At 41.2% G+C, this 19,436-nt stretch overlaps 1 protein-coding gene across 11 annotated transcripts in view; it reads right to left on the bottom strand.

Annotated features, from left to right (window-relative positions):
* PRIM2 (DNA primase subunit 2) overlaps positions 1 to 19,436 on the bottom strand; it is a 296,493-nt gene that overhangs the window by 105,113 nt on the left and 171,944 nt on the right. For all 11 annotated transcript variants that reach the window (XM_037894260.2, XM_043542429.1, XM_037894258.2 and 8 more), the window contains one exon: positions 2,256 to 2,328. In XM_037894260.2, the coding sequence (XP_037750188.1) occupies positions 2,256 to 2,328 (73 nt within the window). The remainder of the gene's footprint in view (positions 1 to 2,255; positions 2,329 to 19,436) is intronic.

Raw genomic sequence — 19,436 nt, 5'->3', positions numbered from 1 at the left:
TATAGTACTTCTTACATCAAGAGTACGCCAGAGTTGGAGGTTTTTGCAGGTGGGCAAAAAGAGTGGAAACAAAATAATTTCTTCTAACAAGGTTTATCTTGGGAATAAAGGTTGTGTTAACGCTTAGCACAATTTTCCCTTCATGAGTGGTGCAGTACTGCTGCAAGACAGAAATTCTACGGGCACTTGTGACAAGGGATCAAAGAAATGCTTAGGGAAGGCATTTAATACAAGATTTATTTCCCGGGAGCGAGTTTTCCTCATTGATGTGGATTTGAGAAGTACAGCCTATTATTACTCTGGAATAAGACTTTGGTTTCTCTCCAGAGTTCTGAATGCAAAAAGGTCCCTTGATAGGTGTGCAACTCAGGACCCAACTCTCCATTCAAAGACCTTGGGCTGTAGACTCTATTCTCCTGGATTATCCTTTGTTCTCTTCACCAGCTGCTATGATATTTATTTCCTCTTTGCATGCTGTGCTTGAGAAAACAGATTTGTTTTTCTTCCTTTTCACTCAGGAACAAAGAAAATTAGATGCGCATAGCCAGAATGAGAATCTAGTGTCTCCTCCTTTGCTGATATAAGCCATTGCGGAAGTGCTTTAAGACATCACTGGTATATCTTGGCTGATCAGGACTGGATTTATCTTTCTTAGGGCTTAATTGCTCTGAGCCAACTAATATTGTGTTGAAGTTCTGCTCTTTCATTAGCTTAGGGTGAAATTGTTGAGATTCCCTGCTCTTCAAGCTGGCATAGATTTTCTCCACAAACCTGCTCTGATTCTAACATACTTTGGCCTTTTGAGTACCTCTTGGCAATGGGACAAAAGAGAACAGGCATAATAGGTTATGTGGACTCAAGAAAATAAGAAACTTCTGGAGAAGACATGTGGAATCTCACTGACAACAGTATGTTGGTGAAGAGACCCTCATTCTGCTTCAAGATATCAAAGCCAAGATAGATTCACTGAAGAATGGATGGCATTGTGCCCTTTGGCCACCAGCTTCTGAATCCTGCCCTCTGATAGGAACAAAATTTCTGTGAAGGCTGATATCTCTAACTCCCAGAAGTAATATCAGCTCCATGACATCACTTAGATCTTAGTGGAGTTGACCAATCCATGTTATTCCAGAACGGAATCTGGGCTAAGTGATAGCTGTTTTGTGGGCCATTTCCAGGAGCAGTGCTCCAATGAGCAGGTTGTTTTGGAATGGGTATGTGTGAATCCTTTTCTACCAGAGGAAAATACAATGTTTACTAGCACTTTAGTTAATATCCTTAGAGAGGCAGGCAGTCCAAAAAGTAAAAGCAGCATACTGGTAACATCATCTTTTGTATGTGAATCTGGTATCTTCTCCAGGAGGTACATAGAACAATGTGTAGATAAGTGTTCTACAGATAAATTAATGACAGAAAAGTTTCCTTTGGAATTGCTGCTATGGTGGAATTTAGGATTTCCATCCTGAACCATGGCTTCTGGAGGAATCTGTTCAAAGACCTCTGATAGAGCTTTCCTTGTCTTTGAAATCTTAGGGCACTGAGAAGAGAATGGAGTAGAAATCTAAGCCTTCTTGTTCTGTGGGAGATCAATTACCCAATTTGAAATAGGTGATATATTGCAGTCTTCATACCCAGGTGTTTCAAATTGGTTGGATGAAAAGCGGGGATGTCAATAATCTTGGTTTTGGAGGTGCATTTAATTCTAATGCTGAATCTCTCTACCTAAGATTCATTCTTCTAATGTAGCATTTAGGCAAAATTCAAAATTTCCTGCCACTTGCCCCCATTTGTTCCCGATTCCCTCTGCCAATTATTGAGGTTTTACAATAAACTTTAATAGATCCATATTTTTAAAAAATCCCCCAAAACAGGGAAACTGACCAATTATGCAGACTAAAGAAAAATTGACTATAAAATGAAGAAAAACAACTGGAGGTAAAATTAAAAAATTAACACCAACTCACAAATAGTCCCACTCTAATTTCTCACAGGTTGCACTTCAAGTTAACTTTGCTGCATTTTAGCTTTTATGTGACATAATTTTGTTGAACTGGTCCTCAAAACAGTTTGAGAACTACTACTGAAGAGACAAAGCAGATAGTTTAGTCACAGCTTTTATGGACAGGGAGAATAAAGACTTTTTAAAGAAAGGCCAGTCATACCCTAGGAGGTGGTGGGATGAACTGTTAATCGTTTTTAGAAAGGCAAGACAACAAAGAGCATATAGCAACCAATGATGAGCACAAAGTACTTACTGCATCAATGTGTTCTAATGAAATTTTCCCAACATTTTTTTGTATGCTGTAATCTGGACCAACATAGGAATGGCTGAAACAAAAAAAGGAAATAAGCTGTTTAGTTTAGTTAGTTAAAAAAAGAAATGTTCATAAATGCAGGAATAGATGACCTTGCAACTTTTAGCAAATTAAATTTAGGAACTGAGAACTTTACATGCAAACCACAGACAAGAAAAAAATCGTTCTGATAGTTATCTGTTTTGTAAACCAAATTAGAAATAACACGAAAATCAAGATTATACAGAATTTTTTTTGTTGTTCCTTTATTCCTTGGGGGGGAAGTCTTCAGTCTTTAGATATTGGTGCTGAGTTTGAAAGTGTTGAGACACCCTGATGAACACATCCTAAAAAAAGGGAACAGTCACTAAAAACTAATTAAAAGTATTCAGAATAATACCAAGAGTACCAAAGTTGTGGTAAACTAAATGTAAGCATCTGGAGCAGTACTTGCAATCTCAAATGCATTCTCCTTTGGGGAGGGTTGGGGGGGGGCGGTTATCAGCCTAGTCTGATTGCAGGGCAGAAGAAAAGAGCAATGATGATGAAATTCAACTTTCTTCTCTACTTATGTGGTAGGGTCCCCAACACAATTGGCAACAGGGATAGCTCACACATACAGAGCTACAGGCTCAGCAAGTAGCTCACTGGCCCAAGCTACATTTCTGTGGATGCTGTCAAATTCTAAAAGCCCCCAAACAGTTAAAAACACTGAGTTAATGACAGAACTAGAAAAATATTTTTTAAAATTCAGGCTTCACTAGGAATGCAAGGATTTTGGGAACCCCATCGGACACTGAAATAAAATAATATTTTGGGGGACAATGATTGTATGCAGTTTTGAATTTAACAGAGAAAGATGACATTTGTACTGAGAGATGTTACAGAATACCCACTAGAAACCATTAAAACCATGATTGTGTATTTAGAAGAACTGTGAGTTAAGGTGAGGATTCTACATGCATTCAGTAATCAAGCATTTTTCTTTTTTGATCTTTGAAAACAAGATTTTTTCAGCTGTGAGACAGAGGATGCAAAAAGTAAGAAAAGAAGTAGAATTTGTGTAAAGTTTTGTTGAACTTAATTTGCAAGCATCGGTTTTTACTCAATTAAGCTGCAAATATTGCATAAGAATAAAAACATTTTGGGGAATGCTGATTCAGGGAGACAACTTCTGACAAAAATTAGTGCTGTAAATATTACCAGGCACTCAGTGATTAACTCCAGAAAGAATGGATATGGCTAAGAGAGCATGCTGGATGTTACTGTTTATTCTCTGGTACTTGCAATATTTTATTTTGTGTAAAACATGCAATTGAGAGATGACTTTACTGTAGTACATTGTATTCTTTCTGTTTAAATCACAGTTAAAACAAACCCTTGTTTACTTCTTTAGTCTTGTTTTTGGCAGACGCTAGAGAATTGGTCAAACTTCTTGAGGTTACTGTCATCTTTGGAATACCTCCTCTCTATTCCCAGACAACAGATAGATAACAAAAACTGGTTGAGTGGTATTTTACTATCATCAATTATTTGTATTACTGTAGTGTTTAGCAGCTCTAGTCATAGATCAGAACTGTACTGCAAGGCACCTGATTGTAATACCATGGAAAATTCCTTTTGTTGGAACAATGGAAATGCCCCAGCAGAACAGGAGAACAAAGAAAGGGATGTTACAACCTGCTGTTAAAAAAGGGACCAGGGGCAACCTGTTGACCACTACATCTGAATAAGCAAAGGACAGCTTGTTGTAGAGGAAGAAAAAGGAAACTTGAGGGTTGAGGAGAAAGAGAAGAGGGTCTTGGGACCCAGAAGGGACTGACCAAACCCAAAGGTTTCATGATATGGGAAGAAAATTGGAGAGAGGGTTTCTGCATGCAGATTTTGTTATTTTTGCACGGGTCTGCAAGGCTCTATGCTTTCTCCGTGAATAAAGTGTGTACACATAGGCTTTTTCAATGAGTTTCTTGCTGTAGCCATCACACATCCATGAAGGGTCAAACTGTAAATCAGAGAACCCCATGAAGATGGGGCTCTGGGAAAACTACTGGTGAGACTGCTTTTGGGGCCTAAGGCAGCTGGACCATATGGTCCCACTTTTGACAAAGGGTATCAAATAGGGAGTCTGCCCTCCGAGACTGAGAGGCCAGAGCCTGGATGCTGTTCAGACTTAGGATGACCAGATGTCCTAATTTTATAGGGACAGGCCCGATATTTGGGGCTTTGTCTTATGTAGGCACCTACTACCCCCTACCCCCGTCCCGATTTTTCACACTTGCTGTCTGGTCACCCTATTTAGACTCTTCAGATTTAGAAACATTCGGGACCCAATGTTTGGATCCAAACCCAACAGCTTAGTGAGCATCCAGCAGTGGGGGCCCAATCAGGTCTGTGACATTTCCCTATCTCTTTTTCTTAAAATCCCATGAGTATTTGAGTAAGAGTATTTAGTATTGAATAAGAGCAGGACACATAGCACTGGCTTTTACATTTTTTTAGAAGAATCAAAAGGAAATTTTTAACCACATTATACAAATGTTATGGTCAGGTCAAAATTTGAATTCAGATTATTTTGATATTGATCTTTTAAGTACTCTTTGTGTCCGTCTTGACAACTCACTTAATACCTCATGGTTTAACAAGCTAAAGAATTGTACAATCTCCTTCATGGTATCAGTAGACAAATACTTACGCTTACAAATAGAAAAATGAGGTAGGTGATGGAGAAAACGAAAGTCTTCTAAAGACACCTTCTTCTGTTTTATTTTGGTCTAACTGAAAACACAATATGCTCTAGATGCTAATGAAGTTAGAACTGTAGATACTAAACAAAATGAAAAGAAAAGCACTAAAACAGATTTGTAATTGTCTCTCTGAGACAGACAGCCTTCTCAAACAGATTCAACATTTGGTATCTGTATTTTATTAAACCATCTTCAAATGACAGCAGCTGCCAGACTAAACTTGTCAAAACCTTCTATCTAAAGTATAAAAAACCTTCTTGAGTAAAAAAAAAAAAAAAAAAAAAAAATCAGAGATGAATTATGAATTAACATCTCTAAAAGACAATATTCTAATTTAGAATCCTGTTTAGGGTGGTAAACATAGCAAAATAGTTAATACTGCATTCCCTGGCAAATAAAATGTTTCGTTTACTTTGAATACCACCTACTAACTAATATAACTGCAAATAAAAAACGTTGTGAAGAGCAGAAGAGTAAGATCCTATGAAAACTGCCCTGAACCTAGGGGGCATCTTAATGCGGAATGCAGAAGCATGAGGAAAGTGAGTGCAAGGAGTAGGATTACCTTTACGTAGCCTCCTGTTCCTTGAAAATGGATCTTGGTCAGTTCGAAGAAATTCAGTGGCCAAAACAGCTGAGTCTATAGCTAAGTTAAAGTGACAACACCAACTTCAAAATTACACATTTAACTGGGTTTTTTTTTAAATCTACTCTTGTTCCAAACAACACTAACTGACATTAGATTTTTACTGTGGTTATTTAAAGCACTTTGTCTAGTATTTTTTTTTTAAAGGGTGCCTTAAGTACACCTTCAAGTCCAAATGTTCAGAAGAGACTACTGATATCAGATGCCTAAAATGAGACATCGAAAAGGGGTCCTCATTTTCAGAAAAGGCTGGCCCCTGTAAGGGCACTCAAAATTTGAACGGCACTCTGGACCTAATCCAAAGACCACTGAAATCCATGGAAAGTGTTCCATAGACTACAAAGGGCTTTGGATGAGACCCAACAAGCCTCAGTTTCCCCAGATGTAAAATATATACAATACTCATTTGTAACATGGTACATTTTTCTGGAAACACATGACACCAGTGCTTTTGGATCTCCACTGGCTACCTATTAAGAATGACACCAAATTTAACAAGCTAGTTTTAACCTTTCAACACCCAACTGGCCTGTGACTTATTTCTGAAAGACTTTTTCTCTACTGCCACAGCTGAGAATCAAAATGGCATTTGAGCTGAAGCCCCACTCATATGAAAAGCCTTGTCTAAACCAGAAAAATGCATTTGTGATGGAGAAACTGAGTTAACTGTGATTAATCGACAGCCCTAATTCAAACACACTGAATGAATCCATTTTCAAGCTTTTAACACTAATAAAAACCAGAAGGCTCACCATTTCCACTTTTGTAGCAACATCTTAAATTTAAGGTGAGATCATACTTCTAGAATACCAAGGAATTAGGTGATTTTCTCACCAAAGAATATAGTCCAGAAAAGTAAAAAAAGTTGATTAAAAATAGCTACGTGATAGGAAGTTTGCAGATTTATTGCCAGTGCAAGACTATTTGATCAAAATTAGTTATTTGAATTTTACTCAGATTTATTATGTATATGTTTTTTTATTTTCAATTTTAAAAATATATCATCTATTTCTGATGAACGAATCTCTAGAGTCATCTATTTCTGGCCAGCAGATCACTTTCTCTAAGAGAAGAGGGTCTGGTCCTGCCCCGTGGTGGGGGTGGGAGACAGATTTGCAGAGTGAGTCCACTCGACACTCATTCTGCAACAGTGGCTCCTGTCCTGCAGGGCTGGGCCTGATGATGTGGCTGGGCAAAACCTGAACAGCACTGAGTCCCTGTGTGTCAGGTTGCCCAGACTAGGAAGTCAGGCTCAGCCCCATGGGACAGGAGCTGCTAGTGTAGGGTTTTTCATTTTATGTCAGTTTATATGTTCTTTTAGATTTTTATTTAGTGGTATTTCAGATTTCCAAAAAGCATGGGGCTCTACAAAGTTCAAGTTCTATGCATGTTATCAGTCAGGGCATGAACAAATAAAATATAGATTTCCCATAATTTCAAATGTCATACTTTCATTGTTCTTTTAGGTTTCTCCACTATGTATTTCTCTCATATTACAGATCTCCCTACTTATCTTACAAAACCATACAATATCATCAGATCCCAACACTAACATCTAGTCTGAGTACCTAAGCCCCAGAACTGATTACCTGTAAACACTAAATAATTTCTAGTGTATTGTATTACAGTAGCATCTTAAGACCCCAATGAGGGATCAGAGCCTCAATATGCTAGGCAATTCACATATACAAACTAAGACTGTCCCTCCCAAACAGTGGGTGGCAGGAAGATTCTAGATGGATTGCCATGTTCAAGGCCAGATTATAGGTAATAGTGGCTCCAAAAAAGGACAAAATGTAGTTGGTGGGTCACCTTAGTAAAAACTTTGGGAACCATTTTACCAAGAGAAAGTTCCCAAAGAGCTTATAAGAAATGATTACTCACCCTATTCAGTAGCTGTGGTTCTTTGAGATGTGTCCCCCTACGGGTGCCCCACTCTAGATCTGCTAGCACCCTCTGAGGCTTTGAGCAGAGATTTTTCATAGCAGCGTCCATTCAGGATGCGCGTGCAAGTTAGTCAGTCTCATGTCCTCTGCCGTTGTTATATAGCACTGTGCGGAAGAACCGCCTTCAGTTCCTTCTACCATGAAGATCCATAACAGAGAACTCTGAAGCAGAGGGGAAGGAGGGGAGATAGTGGAGCATCCATAGAGAGACACATCTAAAAAAAACACAGTTACTGCGCAGGATGAGTGTCAAATATAAAGGGAAGGGTAACCACCTTTCTGTATACAGTGCTATAAAATCCCTCCTGGACAGAGGCAAAACCCTTTCACCTGTAAAGGGTTAAGAAGCTAAGGTAACCTTCCTGGCACCTGACCGAAAATGACCAATGAGGGAACAAGATACTTTCAAATCTGGAGTGGGGGGGAGGAGGGGGGAAAAGGGTTCTGTCTGTCTGTGTGATGCTTTTGCCAGGAACAGATCAGAAATGCAAGCCTTCCAACTCCTGTTAAGTTAGTAGGTAATCTAGCTAGAAAATACGTTAGATTTTCTTTTGTTTAATGGCTAGTAAATAAGATGTGCTGGAGGGAATGAATATTCCTGTTTTTGTGTCTTTTTGTAACTTAAGGTTTTGCCTAGAGGGATTCTCTATGTTTTGAATCTGATTACCCTGTAAGGTATTTACCATCCTGATTTTACAGAGGTGAGGAACTGAAGTCTCCAGCATCAAGGGAACAGTTCCAGGCTGAACAGGAAGCAGATGAAAGCCTCGAGAGAACTTGGACAGCAGCACGGAGTAACCCACCGCTTCTCAGCTCTTCTAATCGATCCAGGTTTGTTGTAGAAAGAGGACTTTTATACAAGGAAACTCTTTCTGGTGGACACCAGAAAGACTGCCATCCTCAGCGACAGTTGGTGGTTCTAACTAAGTACTGGGTAAAGCTCTTAAGTTTAGCCCACAAGATCATCCTAGTGGCCATGCTGGGGTGAACAGAACCAAAGACCATTTGGGAAAGTCGTTCCACTGGGAGGGAATGGGCAAGGATATTTCTACCTATGTCCGGTCTTGTGAGGTATGCCAAAGAGTGGGAAAACCCCAAGACCAGGTAAAAGCCCCTCTACAGCCACTCCCCATCACTGCGGTTCCATTTCAGCGAGTAGCTGTGGATATTCTGGGTCCTTTTCCAAAAAAGACACCCAGAGGAAAGCAGTACATACTGACTTTCATGGATTTTCCGACCCGATGGCTAGAAGCAGTAGCTCTAAGCAACACTAGGGCTAAAAGTGTGTGCCAGGCACTAACAGACATTTTTGCCAGGATGAGTTGACCCTCCAACATCCTTACAGATGCAGGAACTAATTTCCTGGCAGGAACTATGGAAAGCCTTTGGGAAGCTCATGGGGTGAATCACTTGGTTGCCACCCCCTACCATCATCAAACCAATGGCCTGGTGAAGAAGTTTAATGGAACTTTGGGGGACATTAAACTTGATGAGCACTCCAATGATTGGGACCTAGTGTTGCAGAGCACTTGTAAATGAGCACTCCAATGATTGGGACCTAGTGTTGCAGCAGTTGCTCTTTGCCTACAGAGCTGTACCACATCCCAGTTTCGGGTTTTCACCATTTGAACTTGTATACGGCCACGAGGTTATGGGGCCATTACAGTTGGTGAAGCAGCAATAGGAGGGGTTTACACCTTCTCCAGGAACTAACTTTCTGGACTTCGTAACCGACCTACAAAACACCCTTCGAACCTCTTTAGCCCTTGCTAAAGAAAACCTAAAGGATACTCAAAAAGAGCAAAAAGCCTGGTATGATAAACATGCCAGAGAGCGTTCCTTCAAAGTAGGAGACCAGGTCATGGTCTTAAAGGTGCTCCAGGCCCATAAAATGGAAGCATCGTGGGAAGGGCCATTCACAGTCCAAGAGAGCCTGGGAGCTGTTAATTATCTCATAGCATTCCCCACCTCCAACCGAAAGCCTAAGGTGTACCATATTAATTCTCTAAAGCCCTTTTATTCCAGAGAACTAAAGGTTTGTCAGTTTACAGCCCAGGGAAAAGATGACACTGAGTGGCCTGAAGGTGTCTACTACGAAGGGAAAAGTGATGGCGGCGTGGAAGAGGTGAACCTCCCCTTGGGCGTATGAAGCAACAGCAAATCAAGGAGCCGTGCACTAGCTATGCGCCGACGTTCTCAGCCACCCCAAGACTGATTGAACGGGCATAACACTCCATTGACTCAGGCAATGCTCACCCAATTAGAACCCAACCTTATTGGGTGTCTCCTCACGCTAAAACTGCTATAGAACGGGAGATCCAGGACTTGCTACAGATCGGTGTAATCCAGCCTCTGGCAGTGCATGGGCATCTCCAGTGGTTCTAGTTCCCAAACCAGATGGGGAGATACGTTTTTGCATGGACTACCGTAAGCTAAATGCTGTAACTCGCCCAGACAACTATCCAATGCCACGCACAGATGAACTATTGGAGAAACTGGGAAGGGCCCAGTTCATCTCTACCTTGGACTTACGTTTGGGGACGGCGTTTCCACCTGCAAACCGACCATGCTGTGCTACAGTGGCTTCATACCGCCATGGGAAATAACAAAAAACTTATTCGGTGCAGTTTAGCTCCCCAAGATTTCGATTTCGACATACAACACATACCAGGAGCTTCTAACAAAGTGGCTGATGCACTCTCCCGTGAAAGTTTCCCAGAATCAACTGGTTAAAATCGTCCTTGAGATGTGGAAAATATTGTTAGTCTTTATACAGTCAGTAGTATATTTAGAGATGCATGTGTCTTATTAACTCTGTTTTCTCCTAGAGCTCCAGGAAGAAATCTCAGCCATTGTTTCACCCTATCAGTGATTTGGGGGGCATGTCATAAATATAAAGGGAAGGGTAACCACCTTTCTGTATACAGTGCTATAAAATCCCTCCTGGACAGAGGCAAAACCCTTTCACCTGTAAAGGGTTGAGAAGCTAAGGTAACCTGGCTGGCACCTGACCCAAAATGACCAATGAGGAGACAAGATACTTTCAAATCTGGAGAGGGTGGGGGGAAGAGTTGTCTGTCTGTGTGATGCTTTTGCCAGGAACAGATCAGAAATGCAAGCCTTCCAACTCCTGTTAAGTTAGTAAGTAATCTAGCTAGAAAATGCGTTCGATTTTCTTTTGTTTAATGGCTGGTAAAATAAGCTGTGCTGGAGGGAATGTATATTTCTGTTTTTGTGTCTTTTTGTAACTTAAGGTTTTGCCTAGAGGGATTCTCTATGTTTTGAATCTGATTACCCTGTAAGGTATTTACCATCCTGATTTTACAGAGGTGATTATTTTTCCTTTTCTTTAATTAAAATTCTTCTTTTAAGAATCTGATTGATTTTTCATTGTTCTTAAGATCCAAGGGTTTGGGTGTGTGTTCACCTGTACCAATTGGTGAGGATTATTATCAAGCCTTCCCCAGGAAAGGGGCTGTAGGGCTTGGGGGGATATTTTGGGGGAAGATGTCTCCAAGTGGTCCCTTTCCCTGTTCTTTGTTTAAAATGCTTGGTGGTGGCAGCATACTGTTCAAGGTACAAACTTTGCCCTGTACTTGAGGAAGTTTTTAACCTAAGCTGGTAAGAATAAGCTTAGGGGGTCTTTCATGCAGGTTCCCACATCTGTACCCTAGAGTTCAAGGTGGGGAAGGAACCTTGACAATGAGTAACCATTTCTTCTTCTTCGAGTAGTGTCCCTATGGATGCTCCACTCTAGGTGACTACTGAGCAGTTCCCTCTAAGGTAGGGGGAAGAGGGAGACTTTGGAGTAGTGTGTAGTACCGAAGAAAGTACAGCCAAGCCAAACACAGTATCAGCAGCAGAGTTGTGAGTTACGGTATAGTGTTCAGCGAACATATGTATAGATGCCCAAATATTGGCCTGACATTTCACTATAATGGGCACGTTCTTGAGGAATGCCACAGAGGTGGAAATGGACCTTGTAGAATGAGTACACATATTCAAAGGTGTTTGAATATTGCAACACTCGTAGCAAGATTTAGTGCAACCTGATATCCACTTCAAAAGTCTCTGGTTAGACTTTTCACTTATCTGCTACCAAGACAAACAACCTACGGGTCTTTCTGAAGGACTTTGTCCTATCCAGATAGAAGGCGAGGGCTCTCCTGACATCAAGGATGTGTAGCAGTGCCTTCTGGTTATCTAGATCTGGTTTGGAGAGGAAGACAGGCAAGTGAATGGGCTGGTTAATATGAAACTTAGAAAAAGCTTTCAGTAAAAATTTGGGGTGGGGACAAATTTGGTATGACCCTGTCCTTAAAAGATAGTGCAAAAGGGGGTATTCCATCAGAGCCCCTATTTCTCCAACCCATTGTGCTGACATGATATTATCAGGAATGCCATCTTTATTGACACATGGAGCAGTGAGCAGGTAACCACTGGTTCCAAGGGTGGTCTTGTGAGGTTTTTAAGAACCAGATTGACGTCCCATGCCTGAGTAGGGCATTAGATTGGTGGAGAGAGGTTTCTAAGCCCTCTGAAGAATCTCACTGTGGGCAAAGACAGAATAACCCTCTATTGGAGGGTGGAAAGCCATGACTGCTGCCAAGTGGACTCTTACGGAGGTCATTGACAGTTCCCAAGGATTTTAGAGTTAGGATGTAGTCCAGTATATCTGGTAGTGATGAAATCATTGGTGGAACATGCCTGAGGTTACACCAGCCGACAAACCTCATCCATTTTTGAGTACGTGTAGCAAGTAGATTGTTTCCTGCTGTGTAATAATAGTCTTTTGATGCCCTCTGAGCAGGTTGCCTCTAATCCCATGAACCATCAGCCAACTATGCTTTGAGATGAAACACTGCAAGGCTGGGGTAAAGGATCTTCCCACCTTCCTGTGAGAGGAGATGAGGAGCAACGTAGAGAGTGATTGGAGAGCAAATGGCCTGCTTTATCGGACAAGGAAACCACGTTTTCCTGGGCAAGGTCAGAACTATTAGGATGATTCTGCTTGTCTTTCTTTATTTTGAGCATAAAACTTTGGCTTTTAGGGGAGTCAGCAGGAACGTATACAGGAAAGTTGACGACCAGTGAAGGTGAAAAGCATCCCCCAGGGATTGGTGAGCCAGACCACCCCACAAGCAGAAGAGGATACATTTGTTGTTTAACTCTGTGGTGAACAAGTCTATCTGAGCTGTCCTGCATTGACTGAATGTGTCGTGTAATATGCTGGGGTCTATTTCCCACTCATGTTCTTGGAAGAAGTGCCTGCTGAGTACATTTGTGGTCACATTCTGAACGCTTGGAGATAGGCCATTGTGATGATGAGCTGGTTGTGCATGCATCAGTTCCAAAGCTTGACAGCCTCAGTACAGAGAGAGGAGGATCTGGCTCCTCCCTGACAGTTGACGTATCCATGCATATTATATTGTTCATCATGACCTTTGCTATATTGGGACCTTTGGGTGGCCATCTCCAACAACCTTCCATAGCATCGAGCACCATAGAGAAGGACAACCCGTATCACCTGCTCCACCCAAGAGACCTGACCCTCAAGAGGAATTCGAGGAACAGGAAGCTAGAGCCGATGAAGAAGTCTCACTCACAGCCAACATCTTGTCTTTGTCTCCGGATGAAGCTGTCATGCCTCTGCCTCCATTCTTAGCAGATGATGTTAAACACTTCCAGGATCTAGTCAAGAGAATTGCAGATTCCTTGTGGATCCCTCTCAAGGAGGCTAAAGAGCCTTATCATATGCTTGATATCCTCCAATCCTCACCTGCCTGCATAGCTTTGCCTGTCAACAAAGCCCTTCTGGACCCAGCGAAGATCATCTGGCACACTCCAGCTACCCATGTGTAACTCCACTGAAGTTAAAGAGACTCCATGCAAATCTACCGATAGGATTTGTTATTAGTTGTAGTAGTATACCTTTTTGCTTAGAAATCCAGTCATGGATCAGGACCCGATTGTGCTAGGTGCTGTACAACAGATCGACACTGACAGAACAATAGAAAAGTACAAGCAATCAGTGAGACAGTATTCATCAGCACAATAGGCTGTGGCCTTAGCACATTAGTAACCTAACCATTGTCAACTTTTTGTAGATATCATGGAAAACAAGAGTTTTGAGGAGGAATTTGAAGGAGGGTAATGAGTTCATTTTGCAGATGTTTACAGGAAACTCCTCCCACTTGTGAGGGGCTACATGGGAGAAAGCAAGAAGGTGCTTGTTTGAAAATTTAACAAGTGGGTGATGGAGGCTGGCTCATGCACTGATCAGCAGTGAGAGTTGACATTTCAAAAGTGAATGAGAAATGTTAAGTAGGATGGAGACAGGCCATGAAAGGCCATCAAACATAAGCTACTTGTCTTCATTTTTAAGCAGCAGAAAAAGGGGAGTCAGTGGAGAAATATAAAGAGAAGGTGACATGGTCAAAGAAGATGGCTAGGAAAATCATCTTTGCAGCAGCATACTGAATGGATATGAGCAGGACAAGTTTGCATTTGTCAAGGCCAGAGAAAAGGATGATGCAGTGATAGAGATGTGTGATGATAATAGTCTGGATGAGAGTTTTAGCTGTGTGGATAGATACCAAAGGCCATATCTTTGAGATATTATGCAGAAAGAATCTGCACAGTTTAGAAGGAGCCTGTATGTGAGAACCTAGAGAGAGGTCCTGAGTGGACTATGATGCCATGGTTACAGGCCTGAGTGACAGACAGGATGATGGTGTTGTCCAGTGAATGAGAAAGGATGTGGCAGGGAGAATTGGAAGGGTTTAAGAGCACTGTTTTACCTGTGTGAACCTATGAAGAGATCCGGAATAGAAGGAAAGGAATTCATGAGGAAAGATGTAAGGAAGCATTTCCCCCTGCCCCCGCAGAGGAAAGATGTGCTGTTACAAACTTTTGGAAAAAAGGTTCTTTCTCCATGTCTGCACATGTTCAGATTAAGTGCACAGTCACATATTGGTTTGTTGGGACTGCCCAACACAATTCAATACTGACTTTGTTTTTTTTTGTTTTGCTTTTATTAGCCCCATGGTACAGAGTATTTACAATTGAAGAACTTCAAGAAACCATGTGTTCACACTGAATACAGAATGCTAAATGTAAAGTTAAGTTAATTTGGGAGTCAAAAATTTGACTTCTATTTAACATGTACATGTTTAGTCACATGCAAGCCTCCAGATTCTGTAAGGTCATGTTAGAATGATAGCATAGTATGTAAAGATGATTTCCTCTTCAATTCTGTTTGCTCAGCAATTCTTCTCACTAAAACTGTAGCTTAGAATGTTAGCCATTTAAAGATTTATTATAGCCAGTTGTGAGTGTTGCAAATGTTGCAAAATGATTTCTTATTTCACTACTGTACAATCAGCATTAAAAAGCACCAGTAAAGCAGAATAGGGAATAAATAGCATCTCAGCTATAGATAAAGTAAGTATTTATTACACAACAATCTCATTACAAAATGAATTCCATGCACATTAAAAAACAGGGCCATGCATTAAAATAAGGAATTCTTTAAAAAATAATTTTATAGATGTAAACTTCAGCAAAAAGCATTTGTGCTGAAAGTGAAGGCTGGCTAATTTAAAATTCACAAGCAGATATGAACAGCTGCCATCAAACACACAATGCATTAGCAACCAATCAGCGCTGTTTAACCTTCAATTGCACACTCTTCTCAGATAATTTCTAAGCTTTTGCTCCCCTGATGAAGCTCTATTTGTCTGACATATGCCAAAAATAAAATATTGCTGTAAGTAACTTCATAAGATGAAGGAAGAGGGAAGCCTACGACTAAAATACCTTCCATTTTTGTGAGCAAGATGAAATAAAAATGAATCACAATTCATAGAAATAATGGAAAAGACTTATTAGGTCATCTGTCTATTCCCTGCCAAAGCCTGATTCTCAAGTTCTAAAGTCCAGTTTTAAACTATAACTTCTTTTGCCTTTTTAGGGACTAGAAAATGTGATATTTTGTGGTTTCACTGGCTGTAACAATGTTTTTTTACAGTTTTACTTATACACTTCTATATCATATTGGGGATGTTCTTAGCTCTATCATGGTGCCTCATTCATTGGGATAAGTTTATTTTTAAACTGCATATGCAAAGCCAACAATCTGATGTGCAAACATATGGAGAAAATCAAAAATTAGCTGGTTTGCCCATTTGCATAACAAATGAAGGATCTTTAAGTGTTAGGTAGCTAGTTTCAGCAACTAATTTTAAAAAGCTGACCCTTTGTTTTTGCAGTCTTTCCTTTTTACACATTACCAAAAGAAAACCTGGAGGCCAACAACGGATCTGAATATTATGGCACAAAACACTTATTTTTATAAGAACGACCATACTGAATCAGACCGACAGTGGCCAATACCAGGTGTTTTAGAGGGAATGAACAGAACAGGTAATCAACCAAGTGATCTGTCACCTATTCCCACCTTCTGGCAAACAGAGGCTAGGGACACCATTCCTGCCCATAAAAATTATGGAAAAAATTGTCAGCAGTGAAAACAGAGAAATGTTCCAATAATTCCTCACACAGAGGATGGAAGTTTCAAAAGCATTAAGTGTGAAACTAATGGTAGTTTTACCATTGAGTTCAGTGGGAATAAAGTTATACTAATGATGAGCATTTTTGATGATCCTACAAAGATGTTTTAATGAAAAAAGAGAAAAAATAACAGCACACCAGAACAGTTACTCACTTGTATTTGTAACCGTTGTTCATCAAGATATGAACTGCATGCATACTTCATTCAGGCATATGTGCACGCGGTATACCAGAGCCAGAGCGCTTTCAGTAGCAGTGCCCATCGGGGCAACGCTCATATGCTCTGCTTTCTCATGGCTCCTTCCATGGCTATGAGGGCAGTGGCTTCCAATCCCCCTCAGTTGTTTCGTACCAGAATTTGTGACTCAAGATTCCAATGCAGAGAGTACAGAGGATGGGTTGTGAAATACTCATGTGAGCCACATCTCAAAGAACAACAGTTACAATAGAGAAAAGTAACCAGTTTTTCTTCTTTGTGTGGTTGCACATCTGTATACCACGCAGGTGACTCAAAAGCAGTTAGGCTCAGAGTCCACCTAATGAGAGACTGAAGAATCACTTTCAAAATCTGCATCAGATCTTGAAGCAGATGTGATGGCTTAATGTTGAGTTAAATGACAGAGGACAAAGTAGCAATATGTCAATATGGGAATGTCCCTCAAAAAATGTCACTGAGGTAGCTTGAGTCCTTTTTGAATGGGTCAAAAGTCTCTGTGGAGGAGAGGTATTTGCTACTTTGTTCACCGTTGTGATGCTGGAAGTAATCCATCTGGAAATGGTTGCACAGAAATTGTCAGAATTTTTGCTATCAGCATAAAAGACAGAGAGCTGAGTAGATAACCTGAAGGACCCAGTACTATCCAGACAAAAGGCCAAACTTCACCTTACATCCAAAGTATGAAGCCAATTGTCGTTTCTATTTGAGTGTGACTTCAGAAAATAAAAGTCAGCCCCGAAGAGCAGGCCGTCAATCTTGACTCCTTCAACTTTTCCAGCAACTCATCCATCTTTTTCTTGAAAAGACCATATACTTTGCAGGGGAGATCCTCTCCCTTCATTACAGTATCCTGAGCTAGAGAAGAGATGCCAAAAGGGCCAAACATGTTGTGACACATGGCCAGAAAGCATTATGCATCCTACAGGATAAATGACCCAATTCAACCTTCAGGGACATATTGGTAGATAATTTTTGTGGTTTTGTGTGTTTACATACATATTGATAGAGGTTAACAATGTAATTGAACAGTTCCTGTCTATGCTGTATTTTGTTAATCAGAGATCAAAAGGAGATCTTAACATTTAAATCACCTGCAAATGGTGGAAAACAGGCAATTGCCTTATGTTAATCCGTGTAGCTAATTTCTGGTGAGGCTTAGGAAATAGGTCTACTTCAAAGTCTCTGTGATTGCCTATTGTTCACCTAAGAACTCCGAGCTCTCAAGGGAAGGCCTGGAACTGCATAAAGGTGTCTTGGGTACTGATCCTTTTTATCTCAGATCTGCTTGATGCTTTATACAGGGGAAGCTTAAGTCATAAGACTGAGATCTCCAGTCCCCCCTGGATCAGAACATTGGACTGATCTAGGGACTAATTCTAAAAATTCTTTGCAACTCCAAAGCTCACCATCTCTGCTATGAAACTGATCTCAAAACTATACTCATGTCCATATGTATACTGATCTTTTAACCTACACACTCACTCTCTTCGTTTTTAATAAATTTTAGTTTAGCTAATAAGAATTGACTGTCAGCATGTATTTGGGTAAGATCTGAAATATTCATTAACTAGGGAGGTAACATGTCCAATCTTTTGGGACTGGTAGAACTTTCTTATATGATGAATACGATTTTCAGTAATCCTCATCATATTTGACTGGGGTGTCTGGATGGAGGCCTAAGGCTGGTTTGCTTTAAGGGAACTGTGTTTTGGCTTCTGGATAACAAGTAAGGTATTGCAGAAACAGTTTTGAGGCTAGCTTGGTGGATCTAAGTATTTGAATGACCACAAGATTTGAGGATTATCTGCCCCATTCTTTGCAGTCTGCCCTAATTAAGTAACCTCAGTGTGGCTCCCCTGCGACCCCGATCACACACTTCTCATCTTAACGGCAAGAGCCAGTGGTCTGGGAGAAGAGTCTGAGGCATCAAACAAAGCCCTGAGAGTGTCCTTTGCCACATTTTGACCCTCCAATAGAATCACATTTTCCTTTTGTCATCTGCCAGATTCTACACAAAAAGTCCCATCTTTTCCGTAAGTGGAATTGATGGCAGGCCATAACAGCTTGGTAATTTGTCACTGTGACAGAGGTCACTCACCATTGTGGCGCCTCCTATTGGTTGTTTTGGGAATTAGCTCTGCATGGTAGTGCACCTTTTTCAGGTCGTGCCTCACCGCCGTCACTTTCGTTCCAGGACACGTGCCACTCCCAGGACTCTGGCATCCTCTTCAGTGACGCTGCCGTCCAGCTGTGCCACACTCTGTTTCCCCCCTTCTGGGGGACCTGCAATCTCTGTCCAGCCACTTCCCTCAGTGGCAACTGCAGTCCATTATCCTGTGGCCGCTTCCAATGCAGCTCCAGCACCCTCTTCTGCCCTTACCTCAGGGTCTTAGCCTGCAGGCCCTAGGAGCTAGCCAGGAGCTCTCTCTAGTTTCCCCAGTCCCTGCTTGAAGCACTGCTCTGTCCAGGACACTGGCAGTTCTCTGAGGCCTCCAGAGACACAGTCCTTCCTCCCTGAGCTCTCAGCAGAGAACTGAACTCCTCTGTCCTGCAGCTCCCTTTTTATATGGGCCTGCTTGGCTCTGATTGGCTGCCTCCGGTGCAGCCTCCCTAGAGCTGCTTTTAATCCCTTTTCTGCCAGTGAGGGGCAGCCATCCCATCACCATCACCTTAATTCCAAGTGAGAAAGAAGAGAACATCTTTCTCCCTAGGGAATCAGTCTTCTTCCCTTCTCCATCAGCTGAAGTGGTTTGTGCTTGTCCAGACCTCAACCTGCTACATAGCCATCATCATCATCAAATTAAATACAGGGTGTGTGTGAAAATATGAAAAACCCTCCAAGGATATCTGATATAATTTGTCTTCCATCTTGGAAACAGGCTGGCAAGAGGTAGAAGTGGATCAAACCATCTTAGCAGGGTGCAGCAAAGCAAGAATTAGTAACAACATCCTACTCTTCAAGATAGCCCCACAAATGCTGATCAGATGGGAAGTTTCCTCCATGGCTACTGAAGGCAA

Source organism: Chelonia mydas, chromosome 3, assembly GCF_015237465.2.
Source record: "Chelonia mydas isolate rCheMyd1 chromosome 3, rCheMyd1.pri.v2, whole genome shotgun sequence".
NCBI classification, from domain to species: domain Eukaryota; kingdom Metazoa; phylum Chordata; order Testudines; family Cheloniidae; genus Chelonia; species Chelonia mydas.
The sequence above is the reverse complement of the archived record's forward strand: the minus strand, read 5'-3'. Positions and strand labels throughout refer to the sequence as shown.